This window comes from Bos mutus, chromosome 15 (genome assembly GCF_027580195.1).
Source record: "Bos mutus isolate GX-2022 chromosome 15, NWIPB_WYAK_1.1, whole genome shotgun sequence".
Taxonomy (NCBI): Eukaryota; Metazoa; Chordata; class Mammalia; order Artiodactyla; family Bovidae; genus Bos; species Bos mutus.
The window spans coordinates 2,298,940-2,318,619 of NC_091631.1; the positions used below are offsets into that span (position 1 = coordinate 2,298,940).

A 19,680-nucleotide genomic window follows, 5' to 3' on the forward strand; every position below is an offset into this window, starting at 1 on the left:
CCATCTCCCCTATTCTCTTCACCTACAAATAAGGCAAAGGTGTAGATGACAGTGGAAGACAGAAACTGAGGGCCACTCAGCTGAGGGCCCCATGAATTAGAGAGAAAAAGAAGGTTGGAATCACTGTAGATCACCAGTGAAGTGAATGAGGATCCCTCAGAGATGGAGGAGGCAATTGAGGAGGGCTTGTCAGCGTTACACACCAATGACTGACAAAAGGTTTCCTGTATCTTACTTTCTGTTGATTTAAGCCTTTGATGTATACCTTAGACAAGTGTGCTTGTAAGAGATGAAATAAGAAGAGTCCTACATGGTTTAATATAAGAGATATAACATACAGCAAGCAAGCAAGCTGAAATGTGACCCAGAGTCATCATATGGTCTGCTCTTGGCAGCCACATACCACTTCTAGATGAACAACCTCAGTCAACCCAGCACTACCCATCTGGCTCAGCTTCTCACTCACGAGCTCCTTCCCTCCATAAGAAGCTGACAACATGACTAAAGACTCCATTTACAGTGTACTTCCCATGAAGACGATCGGATAGCATCATCTTGTACTTGCTGAGCTTGTCATAGGTGCTGCTCACGTTGACTCCCCAATTGATGGAGAACCTTTCAGAGGTGACTGAATTCCTTCTCGTGGGGTTAACAGATGCTCTAGAGATGCAGGTCCCTCTGTTTACAATCTTCGCTCTCATCTACCTCACTACTCTGGTTGGGAACCTTGGGATGATCGTGTTGATTCTGTTGGACTCTCGACTTCACACGCCCATGTACTTTTTCCTCGGTAACCTCTCCCTAGTGGACTGTGTGTATGCCTCCTCTGTTACTCCTAAAGTAATGGCGGGGATTCTCACAGGAGACAAGATTATATCCTACGATGCATGTGCTACCCAGATGTTCTTCTTTGCAGCCTTTGCCACTGTTGAAAGTTTCCTCCTGGCCTCAATGGCCTTTGACCGCCAGGCGGCCGTGTGCAAACCCCTGCATTACACCACCACCGTGACGAGAGCTATGTGCGCCTTGCTGGCCACCAGCTCCTATGTTTGTGGACTCTTACAATCTTCCGTCCATGTTGCCCTCACTTTCCACCTCTCCTTCTGCCATTCCAACGTGGTTAATCACTTTTTCTGTGACATTCCCCCACTGCTGGCTCTCTCTTGCTCTGATATCTACACAAACGAGATTGTGCTCTTCACACTGGCAGCGTTCAACACCTTGTTCGCTCTTTTGGTTATCTTGGGCTCGTACCTCTTCATCTTTACTGCTATCCTGAGGATGCGCTCATCTGAAGGACCCCAGAAGGCCTTCTCCACCTGTGCTTCCCACCTCACCACTGTCTCCATCTTCTATGGGGCAATCATCTTCATGTACTTACAGCCCAGCTCCAGCCACTCCATGGGCACAGACAAAATGGCGTCCGTGTTCTATGCCATGGTCATCCCCATGCTGAATCCACTGGTCTACAGCCTGAGGAACAAGGAGGTCAAGAGTGCCTTTAAAAGGGTGGTTGGAAAAGCAGTCTTCTCTAGGCTTAGCTTACTAATTAGAAATCGCATGCAAACCATGTGAATCTTCTATTGGACTTCTGTGGCCAAGAATGCTGTTTGAAGGTTAATTCTTTCTTGTCTTTTATTTCTTTGAGCAGTTCCTTCCCAGACAAAACTGATTGTATTCACTCTTCACGACTGTAACTGGGTAGAAGAAATTCCGGATGTCCCTTTCCAGAAATATAACATTGCTTCTATCTTAAGATAAGGATTATAATCCTTGATACCATAGGATCCCACATTACATCAGTTTGTTGGTTTAAGGTGCTTTGCAGGTAAATCTAATAGGTGTTTGACACTAGAGTCCCATTTTCATTTTCTAGAATTAAGAGAACCTGAAGAATCTTCCACACAGCACAGGGCCATGTTTCTTAGACATTTATACTCCTAAGAGTTACCTTGAAAGACTGATGAAGAAATAGAATTTAGGGATCTAATCCAGATAATATAACTTAGCATACTTCTGGTAGAGCTCAGAAATCTTTAGAATTATGCCCCGTTATCCACATATACATGGATCCTGAGCTTAGTGAGAATGCCAGTTGTAAATCTGGATAATGAGGGATAGTATACAAGCTAGATCTATTTTATTCTTGAATCTCAGAGAGAAAAACATGCTTCAAAAAGCTGAAATATATCCATACCTATTCCTTACCTGAGTTCTAATAGATAAAATTCATATAAGAGTCTGGCTAGGGAGAACTACCTGCATTATTAACAAGCTTCCCCTGTATTTCAGATGTGATCGGGGTGCAGATTACACTTTGAAAACTGTTTCCCTGGAACAGTTGTTCAAAAGCATCATTACCAAGCCAGCAGCATCAGCATGACCTGGAATTTTTTAGAAATGCCAATTACAGGAACCCTCATCCCAGACCCACAGAATTGAAACTCCAGGAGTACAACCCAGCTATCTGTGTTTTTTAACAAGCCCTCCTGGTGATTCTGAAGCAGACTCAGGTTTGAAAACCAATGCATTCAAGCAACCAAGAAACATTTAGCCTACGGCTGCAGTCCATGGGGTCGCTAAGAGTCAGACACAACTGAGCGACTTCACTTTCACTTTTCACTTTCATGCATTGGAGAAGGAAATGACAACCCACTCCAGTGTTCTTGCCTGGAGAATCCCAGGGACGGGGGAGCCTGGTGGGCTGCTGTCTATGGGGTCGCACAGAGTCGGACACGACTGAAGCGACTTAGCAGCAGCAGCAGCAGTGGTTCTCAAACTCAGCTGCACATTACAATCACCTGGGGGAGATTTTTAAAATATTACTGGCCAGATCCCACTTCCAGAGAGTATGATATAATACTGATTCAGGAAATTTTGAAATTCAGGAAAATTTGATCTGGGATAAGACCTGCACACCAGGAGATTGTAAGATGCAGTCACTTCCCTGGAGCCTGATATATAGAAAAGATTAGGACCAAAAAAGAGGTACTATTCATTTAGAATCTAGTACCTTTCCAAGTATTGCATATGCTATCTAATTAAGGTCTCACACTAACTCTGAGAGAGTCAACCAGGTAGAGAGGAGGAATGGAGTCTCAGATATGGGTGTGTGGGTAATGCGTTCTCAGTTGCTCAGTCATGTCTGACTCTGCAATGCCATGGACTGTAGCCCACCAGGCTCCTCTGTCCATTGGATTCTCCAGGCAAGAATACTAGAGTAGGTTGCCATTTCCTCCTCCAAAGGATCTTCCTGACTCAGAGATTGAACTGGCATCTCTGGCCTCTCCTGCATTGGAGGCAGATTCTTCACCACTGAGCCACCTGGAGGATGTGGGTAGATGGTGGCAAAGTAAGAATTTTAGGTCTGCGGAATCCTGAAGTAAATCCTTTCCAGCTTGGTTCAGCTAACAGTTGTTTGACACCAGGGCAGACTGTAGGACACATAAAGTATATTAAGACAAAAACATCTTTTTATCAAAGAACACTAGTCTTCTCGGTATAACAAAACTATCATTTTTTATTGAAGTATAGTTGATTTGCAATGCTGTGACAATTTCTTCTGTACAGCAAAGTGATTTAGATAGCATAATTATCTTTATAACTAAGACATTAGAAGGACTGAAAGAGAGAAAGTCAGAATATTATTAATTTAGCATCTTTCTTGAATCTGTTTAAATCTCCTTCCTTGTGGATATTCTGAAGACTGCCCGAATCCCCATCACTTGATCACAGGTCTAAGTAGGAGCACACTAAACAACACGGTTTTTGAGGTCATCAGAGGTATATAAAGGGGACTGAAACTCTTGTGCTCTGTCCACGTGTTGCTATGTTCTTGCAGTGAAGCCCTTGTTAACTGAGAAGACTTGCCGTCCCTGTTTTCTAGACGTTTTGAACTGCAAAATTCGAAGCTTCACTTGGATAAAAAGTTAAGCTAGAAACGTGCACACTCCAGTGGACATCCACGTTTAGGAGGACTGCAGACCACAGGCCTCGTAATATGATGTGCTCACCTGCGCCAATTCCCAAAGGTACCCTTGCGTCACTGAGAAGACGTAGGAAAGAGCAGTAAAAGACAAATGCACGCCCGGAATGCCCCCACGCCTGACCTTTGCAGTCTCAATGCGTCGGGGTGTGGCATTAGTCACACTGGTGCAGCACCCACAGCCGACAGGTTCAGACAGTGGTCTAACCACGCTGGACCCTCGGTGTTGGGCAGCAATGGAACACTCTAACAGCTCATCCACCTCCAGTCAAATACGCCACGTAAGCTTTTAAATGTGAGTAATGAACATATATTAATACAATTGAACGTTTCTGTCTGGATTATTTCTGAGAATAGATGTTGCTGTAGACTGAATATCTGTGTGTCACCAAAATTCCTATGTTAAATCCTAATGCCCAGAGTAGTAGGAGGTGGGGTCTTTGAGGGGAGGCAGATCCAGTGTCTGGGAGAGCCTCCATGAGTGGGCTTAGTGTTCCCCTGAAAGAGACCCAGAGAGCTCTTTTGTCCCTTGCACCACGTGGGGATACAGCAAAGAGACGGCAGTCTATAAACCAGCGCCTTGATGCTGGACTTCCTAGCCTCCAGAACTGTGAGAAATACATCTTTATTGTTAATAAGCCACCCGGTCTGTGGTATTCTGAAGCATGGACACACCAAGACGGAAGGCTTAGCAGCAGCAGAACGAGATCAAACCTGCCCCAAACTATGATGATTTTGATTCTAATAAGACATTGAACTCGGGATAATCAATGAGGGGAAAGAATTTTAGGCAGACTGCAGAGGAATTAAATAATTTCCTTATTCTTCATTCAGAGGAGGTCAATCAAGCTAAAACGGAATTTATTCTAGTTAAAAAATTCTCTCTGAAACTGGCATTAATGGGAATTTTACAGTCCTGAGACTGGGATGAGCTCATAAATCAGCCCTCTTATTCTCTACCAGCCTGGGGTTCTCATGGGTAATCAAATGTTCGTTCAATGAAAAAAATAATAAATGGATGGATGAGGATATGTGTGCCTGTATGATAGCATTAGTTAGTAAACAAACAAGTGAGTGAACTGAGGTTGAATAAATGAGTCAGCACCAAGCTGGGTACCTAATGGCCAATTACAGGATTCCAGATCCACTCTTTCTGTGCCCAAAATGAGGACATGTTTCAGATCATCCCATAGAGTTGTCTCTTCCATCATCCCATAGAAGTACAAACCATGCTCCTTTTCACTAACTAAACCCAGTTGGAGTTGGGATATGGTTTAATCACTTTGGTGACAAAGATTCATACAGTCAAAGCTATGGTCTCCAGTAGTCATGTATGGATGTGAGAGTTGGACCATAATGAGCACTGAAGAACTGATACTTTTGCACTGTGGTGTTGGAAAAGACTCTTGAGAATCCCTTGGCCAGAAAGGAGATCAAATCAGTCCATCCTAAAGGAGATCAGTCCTGAATATTCATTGGAAGGACTGACGTTGAAGGTGAAGCTCTAATACTTTGGCCGCCTGATGCGAAGAGCCGACTCACTGGAAAAGACCCTGATGCTGGGGAAGACTGAGGGCAGGAGGAGAAGGAGGTGGCAGTGGGTGAGATGGTTGGATGGCATCACCGACTGGATGGACATGAATTTTAGCAAATTCCATGAGACAGTGGGCTTCCCTGAGAGCTCGGTTGGTAAAGAATCCACCTGGAATGCAGGAGATAGTGAGGACAGAGCAGTCTGGTGCGCTGGAGTTAGTGGGGTCACAGTCAAACACAGCTTAGCAACTGAGCAACAGCAATGGTCTAATGGGATAGAACATTTTATATACTTAGCATGGTACTCAGTGTATTACAAAGAAGAAGGATTAAATATTTTTTATTTTATCTTTAGCAAAAATAGAAGAGAGAGAATCAGAACTATATCTCTCTGCCTTTCTCCAATTTCAGGACCACCTAATTTTATTTGTTCTCTCTTTCATGTTCTTGGATTTTATGAACCAAATCTATGTTCTTATACTATCTCCATCTGAGGACATCTTCCTGAGCCCAAGGACCTATGGGGAAAACATAACAAAGACCAATTTCTCGGTCTGACTTTTTTTAACCCAAACAGTCAAGATATGTTTAATATTGTGAGCTTAGCCACAGAATTGTATAATTCTTCTCTCTCTTTTGTGTCCAGGAAATGCATTGAGAATGGAAGAAGTTAGTGCCTTCTCATCAGCAGTACTAACATTCAAATGTTTTAAAATAATGATGAGATTAGTGATATTCTTGTGTCACATGTACTCAAAACATATGCACACTCTCAAGGCTCTTTGTGAGTTACTTCACAAACTTAGCTCTCTCCAATGTCCTAGTGAGAGAGAGTCAGATGTGCCCTGCAATAGTGTATATGCATTTTATCAGCAGCTTTCCCATGAGAGTACTATATAAGATCATGTAATCTGCAGATACAACTTTATTCCTTTCCGATATGAATTGCTTTTTATTTCTTTTGCTTTCCTAATTGTTCTGTCTAGGACTCCCATTACTATGTAAAACTGTAGTGGTGAGAATAAGCATCCTTGTCTTGTTCCTGATCTTAAAGGAAAACATTTCCACCACTGAATATGAAGATAGCGTAGGCTTGTCGTACAAATGGCCAACAGGTACATGAAAAGACGTGCAACACCACTAACCATCAGGGAAATGCAAATCAAAAGCACAATACCATATTAACTGGCAGTACTCAAAGTGGCTAGCATCAAAAGGTAAGACAACAAGTACTGGCAGAGATGTGGGGATAGGAGAACACTTGGACACTGCTGGGATCCTCGCAGTCCTTGGAAGAGAAGTTATGACCAACCTAGACAGCATATTCAAAAGCAGAGACATTACTTTGCCAACAAAGATCCATCTAGTTAAAGCTATGGTTCTCCAGTGGTCATGTATGGATGTGAAAGTTGGACCATAAAGAAAGCTGAGTGCTGAAGAATTGATGCTTTTGAACTGTGGTGTTGGAGAAGACTCTTGAGAGTCCCTTGGACTGTAGGAGATCCAACCAGTCCATCCTAAAGGAGATCAGCCTTGAATATTCATTGCAAGGACTGATGTTGAAGCTGAAACTCCAATACTTTGGCCACCTGATGCGAAGAGCTGACTCATTTGAAAAGACCCTGATGCTGGGAAAGATTGAGGGCAGGAGGAGAAGGGGGCAACAGAAGATGAGATGGTTGGATGGCATCAGTGACTCAATGGACATGAGTTTGAGTAGGCTCCAGAAATTGGTGATGGACAGGGAGGCCTGGCACGCTGCAGTCCATGGTGTCGCAGAGTCGGACACAACTGAACTGAACTGAACTGACTGTACAGTGTTGGTGGGAATGTAAAATTGATGCAACTATTATCGAGAACAGGATGGAGGTTTCCTCAAAAAAATTAAAATTAGAACTGCCATGTGATCCAGCAATCTCATTTCTGGGTATAAATCCAAAGGAAATGAAGTCAGTATATTGACAAGATGTCTGCACTCCAATGTTTATTGTTGCATTAGTCTCAACAGCCAAAAATGGGAATGATCAAAGTGTCTGTTGATGTACACACAATAGTATATTATTCAGTCTTTTAAAAAAGAAGGAAATCCTTTCATCTGTGACAACATAGATAATCCAGAAGGATATTATGCTAAGTAAAATAACCCATACAAAGACAAATATCATATGATCACACTTGTATGGGAAGCATTTTTTAAAAATAGAAACTCCAGATAACAGTGTTGATTACCAGAGACTGAGATGTGGGAGGAAAGAAACAATTTTTTAAAAGAAGAAAGAATGTAGAATTGGGGTTGCTAATAGGTAGGGGGAGGGGACCACGGAAAGCTTATTGTTTAATGGATACACAGTTTTGGTTTTGCAAAATAGAAAGAGTTCTGAAGATGGGTGGTGGTAAGGTTACACAATATGCATGTACTTAATTAACACTGCAGAGCCGAACACTTAGAATGGTGAGATAGTATTATGTTATGTGTGTTCTACCACAATATAAATGAATAAAGTGAGTTTACCCTTATAAATAATAAAATATGTACATTTTTTCAAATTAATTATATCTCAATTTAATTTTTAATTATGTGCATTTTTTAAAAGAAGGAAAAAAATACTCTAAGATCAAAGGGTGGAAGCCAGGAGACCAACTATGAAAAAAGATGCAGAAATTCAAGCAATAGATGATGATGCATTGGAGCAGACCTGCAGAGATGATGCAGGAGAAGCAGTCACATTTTGAATCATTGGGAGTCGGGAGCTAAAACCTGGAGCAGGTTGGATGTGCAGGTGGAAAAGAAAGAAATGACTCTTACAAAAAATTGTCGTTTCCCTCACAAAGGTAGAATTGGAAGAGGAGCAGGTTAGTGAGAAAAATCAGGAGCTAACTTAGATACCGGAGAAGGCAATGGCACCCCACTCCAGTACTCTTGCCTGGAAAATCCCATGGACAGAGGAGCCTGGTAGGCTGCCATGGAGTCGCTAAGAGCCGGACACGACTGAGTGACTTCACTTTCACTTTTCACTTTCATGCATTGGAGAAGGAAATGGCAACCCACTCCAGTGTTCTTGCCTGGAGAATCCCAGGGATGGGGAGCCTGGTGGGCTGCCGTCTATGGGGTCGAACAGAGTCGGACACGACTGAAGCGACTTAGCAGCAGCAGCAGCAGCAACTTAGATACGCCAAGTTAAAGTTTGACGTAGAGAAGAAGAGACAACATATGCACTTTCCAAAGTTCACGAGGCAGGTTTGAGACAAAGCCACAATTCTGTGAATTGTTAGCACGTACTAGCATTCACATCAACACTGTCTTGCTTTTCATCCTACCTGAAGGGTGCTGGCTCCTTCTCACTCTGCTTGCTTCACCCTCAATATCTTCCTGAACCTTAATGTCGGTGTGGCCCACGGCTTAATGTTTGGACCTCTTTCCTCTGCTCTGTCACCTAGATTTCAGCCAGGTTCATGACTCACAATGTATCCAGAGGCCTTACAGTGAATGTCTGACTCGTAAATACTACACATTCTGCGCAATCTTTATATGAATCGCTGATGACAGACAGGTTCCACAGTACCAAACAAGACAATTTGAACCTTATAATAGTCAATTTGAACATAACTAATTGTTTTTAAAGGACATAATTAATTTTTAAGAACATAACTAAGTTGTTTTTAAAGTATTATGGATATTGTAATATATCTGCTGCTGCTGCTAAGTCACTTCAGTTGTGTCCAACTCTGTGCGACCCCATAGACGGCAGCCCACCAGGCTCCCCCGTCCCTGGGATTCTCCAGGCAAGAACCCTGGAGTGGGTTGCCATTTCCTTCTCCAATGCATGAAAGGAAAAGTGAAAGTGAAGTCGCTCGGTCGTGTCCGACTCTGTGCGACCCCATGGACTGCAGCCTACCAGGCTCCTCCATCCATGGGATTTTCCAGGCAAGAGTATTGGAGTGGGGTGCCATTGCCTTCTTCCCATCCATACCTAAATATTACCTATAGGCCATCACCTATAGGCCACTTTCCATTTCTAGGGACTTGCATACATCTGGAGCCTGCGTATTCCTATTTTACTTCATCATTAAAGACAGGATACATAGGGTCAGAAAGCATTCCAAGAGAGCTCTCTTAATCATCTATGGCAGAAACTCTTAGCATTTCAGAAAAAAAAAAAAAGTTTGTTTGTATGAATATTTTGATGGCTGATAGAATGAAGTGAATTTCAAAAAGGTAAGGGAACACGTTCAGAAACTTTTAAAGACTAATTAGCTATCCTTTTTCCTAATTGATCTTAATTTACTGTGTATAATAATTTAGACCAAGGGCAGACAAACTAGATGTACAGATCACATTTAGTCTTTTTTTTTTTTTTTGGTATGGCCCTTGAGCTAAGCATGTGTATTATCCTTAAAGAGAAAAGAATGTAAAAAAGAAATGAAGGAGATGAGAGAGATAGAGATCAAAATAGAGAGTGAGAGGAAGGAAGTGAGGAGTGAACAGAGGGAGGAAGAAACGAATTTTAAAAGAATTTAAAAAAGAAAAGCTGACTGTGACTTGCGGTGCCTAGACTATCTGCATCTGGCCCTTTACGTAAAAGTCTGCCAATCTACTTTAGAGAGTGAAGATAATTTGCGAGTGCACTCAAGAAGAGCCGAAGCAGTCGAATTACATGATGGATTGGATAAATACCCATACTTCCCAGATGCGGAAAACAAGGCTTACATTGTGACTTGTCCAACCCCGTATAACCGCAAGTAGTGAAACCAAGGTTCAGACTCAGGTCTGTCTTTTCTGGACCCAAAATGCATAGACTTGAATCTTGATTCCACTGTGGGCTAGCTGTTTAATCTCAGACCAGTTAATCTGTCTTTTCTGTGTAGGTCTGTCTTGAATAAGTTGCAAAGCAATTGGTAAAGAATAAGAAATGGAATTAAAGAACCAGAGAGTATGAGTGGACTGTCTTCTAAGAACCAATCTTGTTGGACTGAGGTCTTATTTTGCGTTTAACTCTGTCATCTTCCGGGCTTCCCAGGTGGCACCACTGGTAAAGAACCCGCCTGCCAATGCAGGAGACACAAGAGACGCAGGCTCAATCCCTGGGTGGGGAAGAGTCCCCTGCAGGAGGGCATGGCAACCCACTCCAGTATTCTTGGCTGGAGAATCCCAAGGACAAAGGAGCCTGGCGGGCTACAGTCCATAGGGTCGCACAGAATCAGACATGAGTGAGCATGCATGCAAGTGGTCTAATTCCTTTCTGATTTCGCTTCCTAAGAATGTAAATTTGGGCGGTCTGAAATGAATTTCAGTATACGGTAACTTAGGGAGTTCATGGCTAAATGAGTACTACTCCATTATTCCATACCGTGGTTATTTGAAACATACCTGAGTAAACATTTACTGAATGCTTATAGGGACTGGCACTATATTAAGTGCCTTTCATTTATTTTTTACTTTATCGTCACAGAAACCCTATAGGGCAAGCACACTTGTGATCACATCCATTTATAACATAAATGAGGAGATCGAGTTGTAGAGATTTTATCTGTGTCCAGTACTACTTTGAACCCAAGAAGTCTAACAGCAGAAAGCAGTCTCTTCACCCCTCTGCTATGCTGCCTTGCCTTTATCATGTTTTGAAGACTCATATGTTCATGGGTATTTTCTGTTTTATTGAAATATCTCCCTCTCCCGCACTTATTTTTGAGTTGATATAATTTAAAATATTATGTATTTCTGACATATGATAATAATATACTACAATTTAGTATTTAATGTAAGCCTCACTCATTTAATGTAAGCCTCACTCTTGTTCTTTCTTTGGACGTCTATTTATTTTCACTTGGTTATTCTTCCAAATAAATTTTAAAATCACATTATGAAGCGCATGTACATGCCCACACACAAAAACACACACAAATACATTCTACTTCTCTTGGGATTTTATCAGATTCACTCCAACTGTACACATTACTTTGAAGATAGATATTTTAAAGTATAGAGTTTTCCCATCCCCCCCCAATAAAAGCTTTAGTGGTTGATTTTTCTTTAATTTTTGGGAAAATATTTTTCATACAATTGGAAAAATACATTTTACTTATATTAATATTAAGTGCTATTAAGAATATGAGAAAAAAAGCTATGGTTTTTCCAGTAGTCATGATGGATGTGAGAGTTGGACTATAAAGAAAGCTGAGCACTGAAGAATGGATGCCTTTGAACTGTGGTGTTGGAGAAGACTCTTGAGAGTCCCTTGGACTGCAAGGAGATCCAACCAGTCCATCCTAAAGGAAATCAGTCCTGGATGTTCTTTGGAAGGACTGATGCTGAAGCTGAAACTCCAGTACTTTGGCCACCTCATGCGAAGAGTTGACTCACTGGAAAAGACCCCCTGATGCTGGGGAAGATTGAAGGCAGGAGGAGAAGGGCATGACAGAGGATGAGAGGGTTGCATGGCATCACCGACTCAATGCACATGAGTTTGGGTGGACTCTGGGAGTTGGTGATGGACAGGGAGGCCTGCCGTGCTGTGGTTCATGGGGTCACAAAAGAGTCAGACACGACTGAGTGACTGAACTGAACTGAACTGAACTGAAGAATATGAAAAGAATGAACTTTCCTCCAATTATACACATCTAAATAATAACATGATTTTTACTGAATCACTCTTTATACAGTTTGAGGAAATTAATATACTTTTGCCTGTCTCTCTTTTCTTTTACCCATTTTTTGCATTTTTTTATCACTTGAAATTTTAGATCTAGATTGCTATTAAAATTGTTTTCATAATGAATTTTTTATAGAATACTAAATACAATTATTTAGATACAAGTGTGTTTTACTGTCTTAATTCTCTTGACTTACATTTTTTAAAATTCCCCACAATTAATTTTTAATTATTTATCAAACTAGATTTTTTTGAGTTACTGAGTTACTGTTTCCAACATACATGTAAACAATATAAATCCACAGCATTTGCAAATCTGAGAAAAAAATTTTTGATCTTATATCCAAGAATAATGAAGGCTTCCTGGAAGAGTCAGTGGTAAAGAATCTGCCTGCCAATGCAGGATACGCACGAGACGTGGGTTCAATCCCTGAATTAGGAAGATCCCCTAGAGGAGGAAATGGCAACCTACTCCAGTATTCTTGCCTGAAAAATCCCATGTACAGATGAACCTAACAGGCTACAGTCCATGGGATCTCAAAAGGGTTGAACACGACTGAGTGACTGAACAACAAAAATCTGAAAGCATTTTGAAAGCAGAATCCCTTTCTTATTTTTTAATTTTTAATTTTTTAATTTCTTTTTAATTGTTTAATTTTAATTTTTCAATGTTGTGTTGGTTTCTGCCACACAACCACATGGAACAGTCATAATTATATATATACATACCCCCTCCCTCTTGAGCACCCGCATCCCACCCCTCTAGATCATCACAGAGCCGTAGGCTGGGCTCCCTGTGTTGCACAGCAACTCCCCACTAGCTATGAATTTTAGTGGTAATGTGTATATGCAATGCTACTTTCTCAAGATTCCCCTTCTTTTCTCTAAGTATCTTTAGTCAATCGGATGAGGCCCACCCACATTAAGAAGAGTAAGTTGCTTTACATATAGTCTACTGATTTCGTTTTATTGTACTTCATTTTTTTTCATGTTTTCTAACATTTTGTCATGAAAATTTTCAAACAAGTAGCAACATTGTTAGAATTTTATGGTGGACACCCACATTCCCAGCACCTAGATTCTGCTATTAACATTTGATTATACTCGCCTTATTACATAACTAAAAATTCATTAACATATCTTATTATTTGTGATGTGCTTCAAAGTAAATCAAAGACATCAGTACACTTCCCCCAAATCCTTCTGAGGCATATCATTAATATTAGAGTTTAATATTTGCTGACATTTTTCTTTTGATGTAAAATTTGCAATGAAATGCACCATCTTACAAGTACATTCACTGCATTTTGACAAACATATACAAATATAAGCTACCAGATACAGAATACAGGTAGTTCCCTCACTCCCCTTTCTAGTGAATCCCTCCTCCAAGCCCCAGTGGTAACCCCTGTTCTAATTTTTTTGCACAGTAGATTAGTTTTATATATTTTGGCATCATGTCAGTGAAATTACATAATATATACTCTTTTGTGCAACACTTCTTTCAGCCTGCGTAATATTTGTGAGATCTACCCATGGTCTTTCATGTATCAGTCACTTGTCCTTTTGCGTTGCTGGATTCATGGTTCACCATCATGTATTTATCTGTTTTTCTCTTGACAGACTCTATGGCTCTTTCTAGTTATTGGCTATATGAGTAAAGCCATTGTAAACACCTTGAGTCTTTTTTGTGAATGTATTTTTGTTCATACTGGATAGACATCTCTGTGAGGAGCTGCTGGTCATAGAGTGGGTGTACGTTTCACTCTAGAAGAAGCTGTCAGACCTTTTCCCAGGGTGGTTGTATCTTTTGCCCTGCCGCGGACAGCCCTGCTCCAGGGGCTGCGTCCCTTCTGCCATAGACGGCTGATGTCAGCCTCTCTGATGGCCTACTAATTTAAATGTGAATTATATCTTAAAACAAAAACACATACATAAAAAACCTTAGTGCAGCAACTCCACTGGCATTTGACCAAACTGCTGGGCACCATGGCCTGGTCAAGCTAACGTGTAAAATGACCGTCACAATCCACCCCTTGTCAGCTCAGCACCCCTACTCATCTCCTGAAACCATGCCTGATCTCCAAGTAAAGATAGTAAAAAGCGTATTTCTGCCTAATCTGATACAATGATATTGCATATAACCAAAAACACACAAACTGTTTCCACATGAGGGGAATGCAAAGTCTCTGGGTGATGGTCATCCTTCTCCTTGATAGTCTGTGTATTAAATACTATGCTGTAAAGTTAGCGATACTAAACACTATGGTGCAAAGTCAGTACATTTTGTTATATGGCAAAGGTTTAAGAGATGGAAGGATACACACACCAACATATGGATTAAAAAATAAAGAAGAAATATGCATAATAATTACACCCCTCATTTCTGTAACTGGCCATGTACTCAAAATTGATATTTATAAAGCACTTCTTCCAATACCCATTCCGTATTCCCTTTGTCCTCAGAAAGCACCACAATATTTGGCAGTTTTGGAGGAGGGAGATTGGCAGTATCGGGGGCTTCCCTGATAGCTCAGTTGGTAAAGAATCTGCAATGTAGGAGACCCTGGTTCCATTCCTGAGTTTGGAAGATCCACTGGAGAAGGGATAGGCTACCCACTCCAGTATTCTTGGGCTTCCCTGGTGGCTCAGCTGGTAAAGAATCCACTGCAATGTGGGAAACTTGGGTTCAATCTCTTTGCATTGGGAAGATCCCCTGGAGAAGGGAAAGGCTACCCACTCCAGTATTCTGGCCTGGAGAACTCCATGGACTGCAGTCCATGGGGTTGCAAAGAGTCAGACATGATTGAACAACTTTCATTTTCATTTCCTTCTTTATGAGGACCCAGCCTGCCCTTAATACAAGGAGTTCTGGGTCTATAAACTAGCTGAAGTCTGAGAATTGATTCTCTGTTTTATGATTAAAGTTGAGACTTTTAATCACTTGACCTAAAGCTCTTCCACTTAATAGACTTCCCATATGTTTTACTTCCAGAACACTATGATCAACTAGCCAAGGTCATTCACAGAAGTCTGAGTCATAATACCCTGACTGCTGCTTTGACTTCATGTGCATTAGGACAACCCTATCACCTTACCTTTGGCAATCAAATACCACACTTGGACCTTGCCACCAAGAATCCAATTATCCCCATTACATTTAAGCTTCTCAAGTCAGTGGCAGAAGATCCCACTGTAATTTCTGAGAAGAGCAATCACAGAACTCTTCAGAGACTCTGGAATTCCGCTTGTGAATTTGTTCCTCACGGTCATAGTGAAAAGTGTGTCCTCTGGACCCTCCTGGGGTGGGTGAGCAGGTCTTAAATGACAAATCCTCTAACTTTCTAAGTTCTAAAGTGTGTGAATTGCTCTCTCAATGTGATACCAAGGCACTCTGGTATTTCTACTTTCTCTGGTGTAAGCCACCCTGTGGTCCATGTTTCAGCCAAAAAAGCAAACGGTTAAAGTCCTTTATAGCACCCCAAGCTGCCACATTAATTTCAAAATCTACGCCTAGTGCTGTTGTCCAGTTGCTAAGTCGTGTCTGACTCTTTGAGACCTCATGGGCTGCAGCGCACTGGGGCTTCTCAGGTAGCTTGGTGGTACAGAATCTGGCTGCCAGTGCAGGAGACACAAGAGATGTGGGTTCTATCCCTGGGTCAGGAAGATCCCCTGGAGTAGTAAATGGCAATACACTCCAGTATTTTTGCCTGAAAAATTCCACGGACAGAGGAGCCTGGGCTACAGTCCATGGGGTCACAAAGAGTCAGACACAACTGAGCAACTGGCATGACTGGAATATATTGATCATGGGAGTAAACAGTGTTCAAAATAAGCTCAGAAACTTAGGCTTGAATAGGTTATTACAAAGATACATGTGCCATGCTTGTAAGACTAGCCTTTATTCCAAAAATGACAAAAAACAAATAGATTAAGCAGAGCAGTATCATGATTTGGTTCTTAGTGGGCTCATCTCAATAAATTCAGCCCAGTTCAGCTTTGTGTTTCTTTCATCATTAATCCACATATTAAATATGCATTTCCACACATATCCCTCACTTTTGTTTGTGTAAAATGGTGGGGGTGGGGGGAATTGTGATTCTGTTGTAGTTTTGTGTAACTCCTCCTCAGTCAAACTTTGTATTTCACCTTTTGGAGCCTGTGGCGAGTGGAGTCTAGTTTTAGGTCCAGAAGTAAAAAGGGTAATGAGTGGGAGTCCCATGGAGAATTACCAGGGTTTTGTAAGGCAAATGCCACAAGAAAGGCTATTATAAGCAAAGTAGGATTGATCTCTCTTGCAATGTTCCCTTGATGTCTCCAGTTTTCTTGAAGAGCTCTCTAGTCTTTCCCATTCTATTGTTTTCCTCTATTTCTTTGCATTGTTCATTTTAAAAGGCCTTCTTATCTCTCCTTGCAATTCTCTGGAACTCTACATCCAGCTGGGTTTGTCTTTCCCTTTTCCCCTTCTATTCCTCACCTATTTGTAAAGTCTCCTCGGGCACCACTCTGCCTTCTTGCATTTCTTTTTATTCGGGATGGTTTTGGTCACTGCTTCCTGTAATGGTTTTGAATGGTGGTACTGGAAAAAATTGAGTCCCTTGGACAGCAAGGAAATCAAACCTGTCCATCCCAAAGGAAATCAGCCCTGAATATTCATTGGAAGGACTGACGCCGAAGCTGAAGGTCCAGTACTTTGGCCACCTGATGTGAAGAGCTGACTCACTGGAAAAGACCCTGATGCTGGGAAAGATTGAGGGCAAAAGGAGAAGAGAGCACCAGAGGATACGATGGTTAGACGGCATCACCGACTCAACAAACATGAATCTGAGCAAACTCCTAGAGAGAGTGGAGGACAGCGGAGCTTGGCGGGTTATAGTTTATGGGGTCACAAAGGGTTGGACATAATTTAGTGACTCAACAACAACAAGGATGATCTCAGATGGGAGTGAAGCAGCTGCTGCTTCTAGCAAAGAAGACTCATCCCAGTTTTCAGATTATCTCATTTGTGCCCCTTGCAATTTTCAGGATCCCATTCTTTTACAATTAATGCCCTTAGTTAACAGTAGAAGCCCTGTGAGGTTAGGAATTGAATTTGCATTGTAAATCAGCCACTCAAAGAATGAAACTCTGGGTTGGGTTTTCAGCTCTGCGACTATAGGATGGTTAAGTCATCCCTTAGTATTTGCAGGGGATTGGGTCCAAGACTCCCTTCAGATAGCAAAATTAGTGGGTGCTCGAATCCCTTAAAAGAAATGGCATTGGTTCAGTTTAGTCACTCAGTCCTATCCAACTCTGCGACCCCATGGATCACAGCATGCCAGGCCTTCCTATCCATCACCAACTCCCGGAGTTCACTCAAACTCATGTCCATCGAGTCTGTGATGCCATCCAGCCATCTCATCCCCTGTCGTCCCCTTCTCCTCCTGCCCCCAATCCCTCCCAGCATCAGCCTTCTCTAATGGCATGGTATTTGCATATAGCATGTGCACATTCTCCCATAATCTTTATATATATAAAACTTCATATATATTATAATATATTATATATATTCTATCAGTTCATTTCAGTTCAGTCTCTCAGTCATGTCCGACTCTTTGGGACCCCATGGACTGCAGCTCACCAGGCTTCCCTGTCCATCACCAACTCCCAGAGTTCACCAAAATTCATGTCCATTGAGTCTGTGATGCCATCCAACCATCTCATCCTCTGTTGCCCCCTTCTCCTCCCGCCCCCAATTCCTCCCAGCATTAGGGTCTTTTCAAATGAATCAGCTCTCTGCATCAGGTGGCCAAAGTATTGGAGTTTCAGCTTCAACATCAGTCCTTCCAATGAGTATTCAGGACTGATCTCCTTTAGGATGGACTGGTTGGATCTCCTTGCAGTCCAAGGGACTCTCAAGAGTCTTCTCCAACACCACACTTCAAAAGCATCAATTCTTCTGTACTCAGCTTTCTTTATAGTCCAACTCTCACATCCATACATGACCACTAGAAAAACCATAGCCTTGACTAGACGGACCTTTGTTGGCAAAGTAATGTCTCTGCTTTTTAATATATATTTTATATATTATTTCATCTCTAGGCTACTTATAATACTTAGTACATATAAATGCTATGCAAATTGTTGCCATCATGTAACAAATTCAAGTTTTGTCTTTTGAAACTTTTTGGAATATTTTTTCAATAATTTTGATAAGTGGCTTATTGTATCTGCAGATGTGAAGCCAATGCATATGAAGGGCTTACTATGTACTAGTGTCTTTCAGGACAGACATAACAGTCTCCAGATCATTTACTCAGTAGTTGAGCTGAGAACGTGAATCCTCCAGCTTATCCTTTTCTTTCTTACTTGCTGCTGCTGCTACTGCTGCTAAGTCGCTTCAGTCGTGTCGGATTCTGTGCGATCCCATAGACGGCAGCCCACCAGGCTCCCCCATCCCTGGGATTCTCCAGGCAAGAACACTGGAGTGGGTTGCCATTTCCTTCTCCAATGCATGAAAGTGAAAAGTGAAAGTGAAGTCGTTCAGTCGTGCTGACTCTTAGCGACCCCATGGACTTCAGCCTACCAGGCTCCTCTGTCCATGGGATATTCCAGGCAAGAATACTGGAGTGGGGTGCCATTGCCTTGTCTGTTCTTACTTACTCTTGTACAATTAGAAGCAACCCACCAATCTCATTACATTTGTCACTTTGACAAAAGCATTTGCAGGTATCATATGCATGCTGACCCCAAATCTCTCCTGCTGTAAGCATTTGATCATTGTACCCAATGTCACATTCTGTATATCTCTACTCCCATTATCTACCACGCCCTCTCAGTGCTCTGCTACCGGAAATAGAGGCATTAGTATCTTTAATCATAAGAGAGAGCCATTTCCACAAAACCCAAAACCAATTCAGACAACTCACTCTTAAGATTTCTTTCCTTTAGAGACAGTTATTGCCATCAAAGGGCTTCCCAGGTGGTCTAGTGGTGAAGAACTCACCTGCCAATGCAGGAGACGCAAGAGACAAGGATTTGATCCCCAAGTTGGGAAGGCCCTCTGGAACAGGAAATGGCAACCCACTCTGGTATTCTTGCCTGGAGAATCCAATGGACAGAGGAGCCTGATGGGTCCACAGGGTCACCAGGAGTCAGACATGACTGAAGTGAATTGGCATGCACTCGTGTGTTGCTGTCAAAAGCTGTATTAGTCAGGGTTCTCCAGGAAACAGAACCAACAGGATTTATTTAGAGAAAAAAAAAGAAAGAACATTTGATGTTAAAGATTTTCCTTTCTTAGTTGAAGAATCTGGCAAGTTCAAAATGTGCAGGGCAGGCCAGCAGGCTGGAGACTCAGAGAAGAACTGATTCTGCAGCTTGAGTGCAAAAGCAAGCTGGAGGCAGAATTTCTTCCTCTTCAGGAAACCTCAGTTTTTCTTTTTCTCCTTAAAGTTTTCAACTGATTAGATAGGGCCCACCCACATCACTGAGGGTAATTTGCTTTACTCAAAGTCTAATTTTTTTGTAATT

At 41.8% G+C, this 19,680-nt stretch overlaps 1 protein-coding gene across 1 annotated transcript; it reads left to right on the forward strand.

The window, feature by feature from the left end:
• Positions 1-606: 606 nt before the first annotated feature.
• LOC106700500 (olfactory receptor 5B12) lies at positions 607-1,575 on the forward strand. Its single transcript, XM_014482594.2, has one exon. The coding sequence runs from the start codon at positions 607-609 to the stop codon at positions 1,573-1,575; it is 969 nt and encodes a 322-aa protein (XP_014338080.2).
• The last annotated feature ends 18,105 nt before the right edge of the window (positions 1,576-19,680 follow it).

Bases quoted from the DNA above. Each gene is read 5' to 3' on its own strand.
- LOC106700500 (XM_014482594.2), top strand. From the start codon at position 607: ATGGAGAACCTTTCAGAGGTGACTGAATTCCTTCTCGTGGGGTTAACA.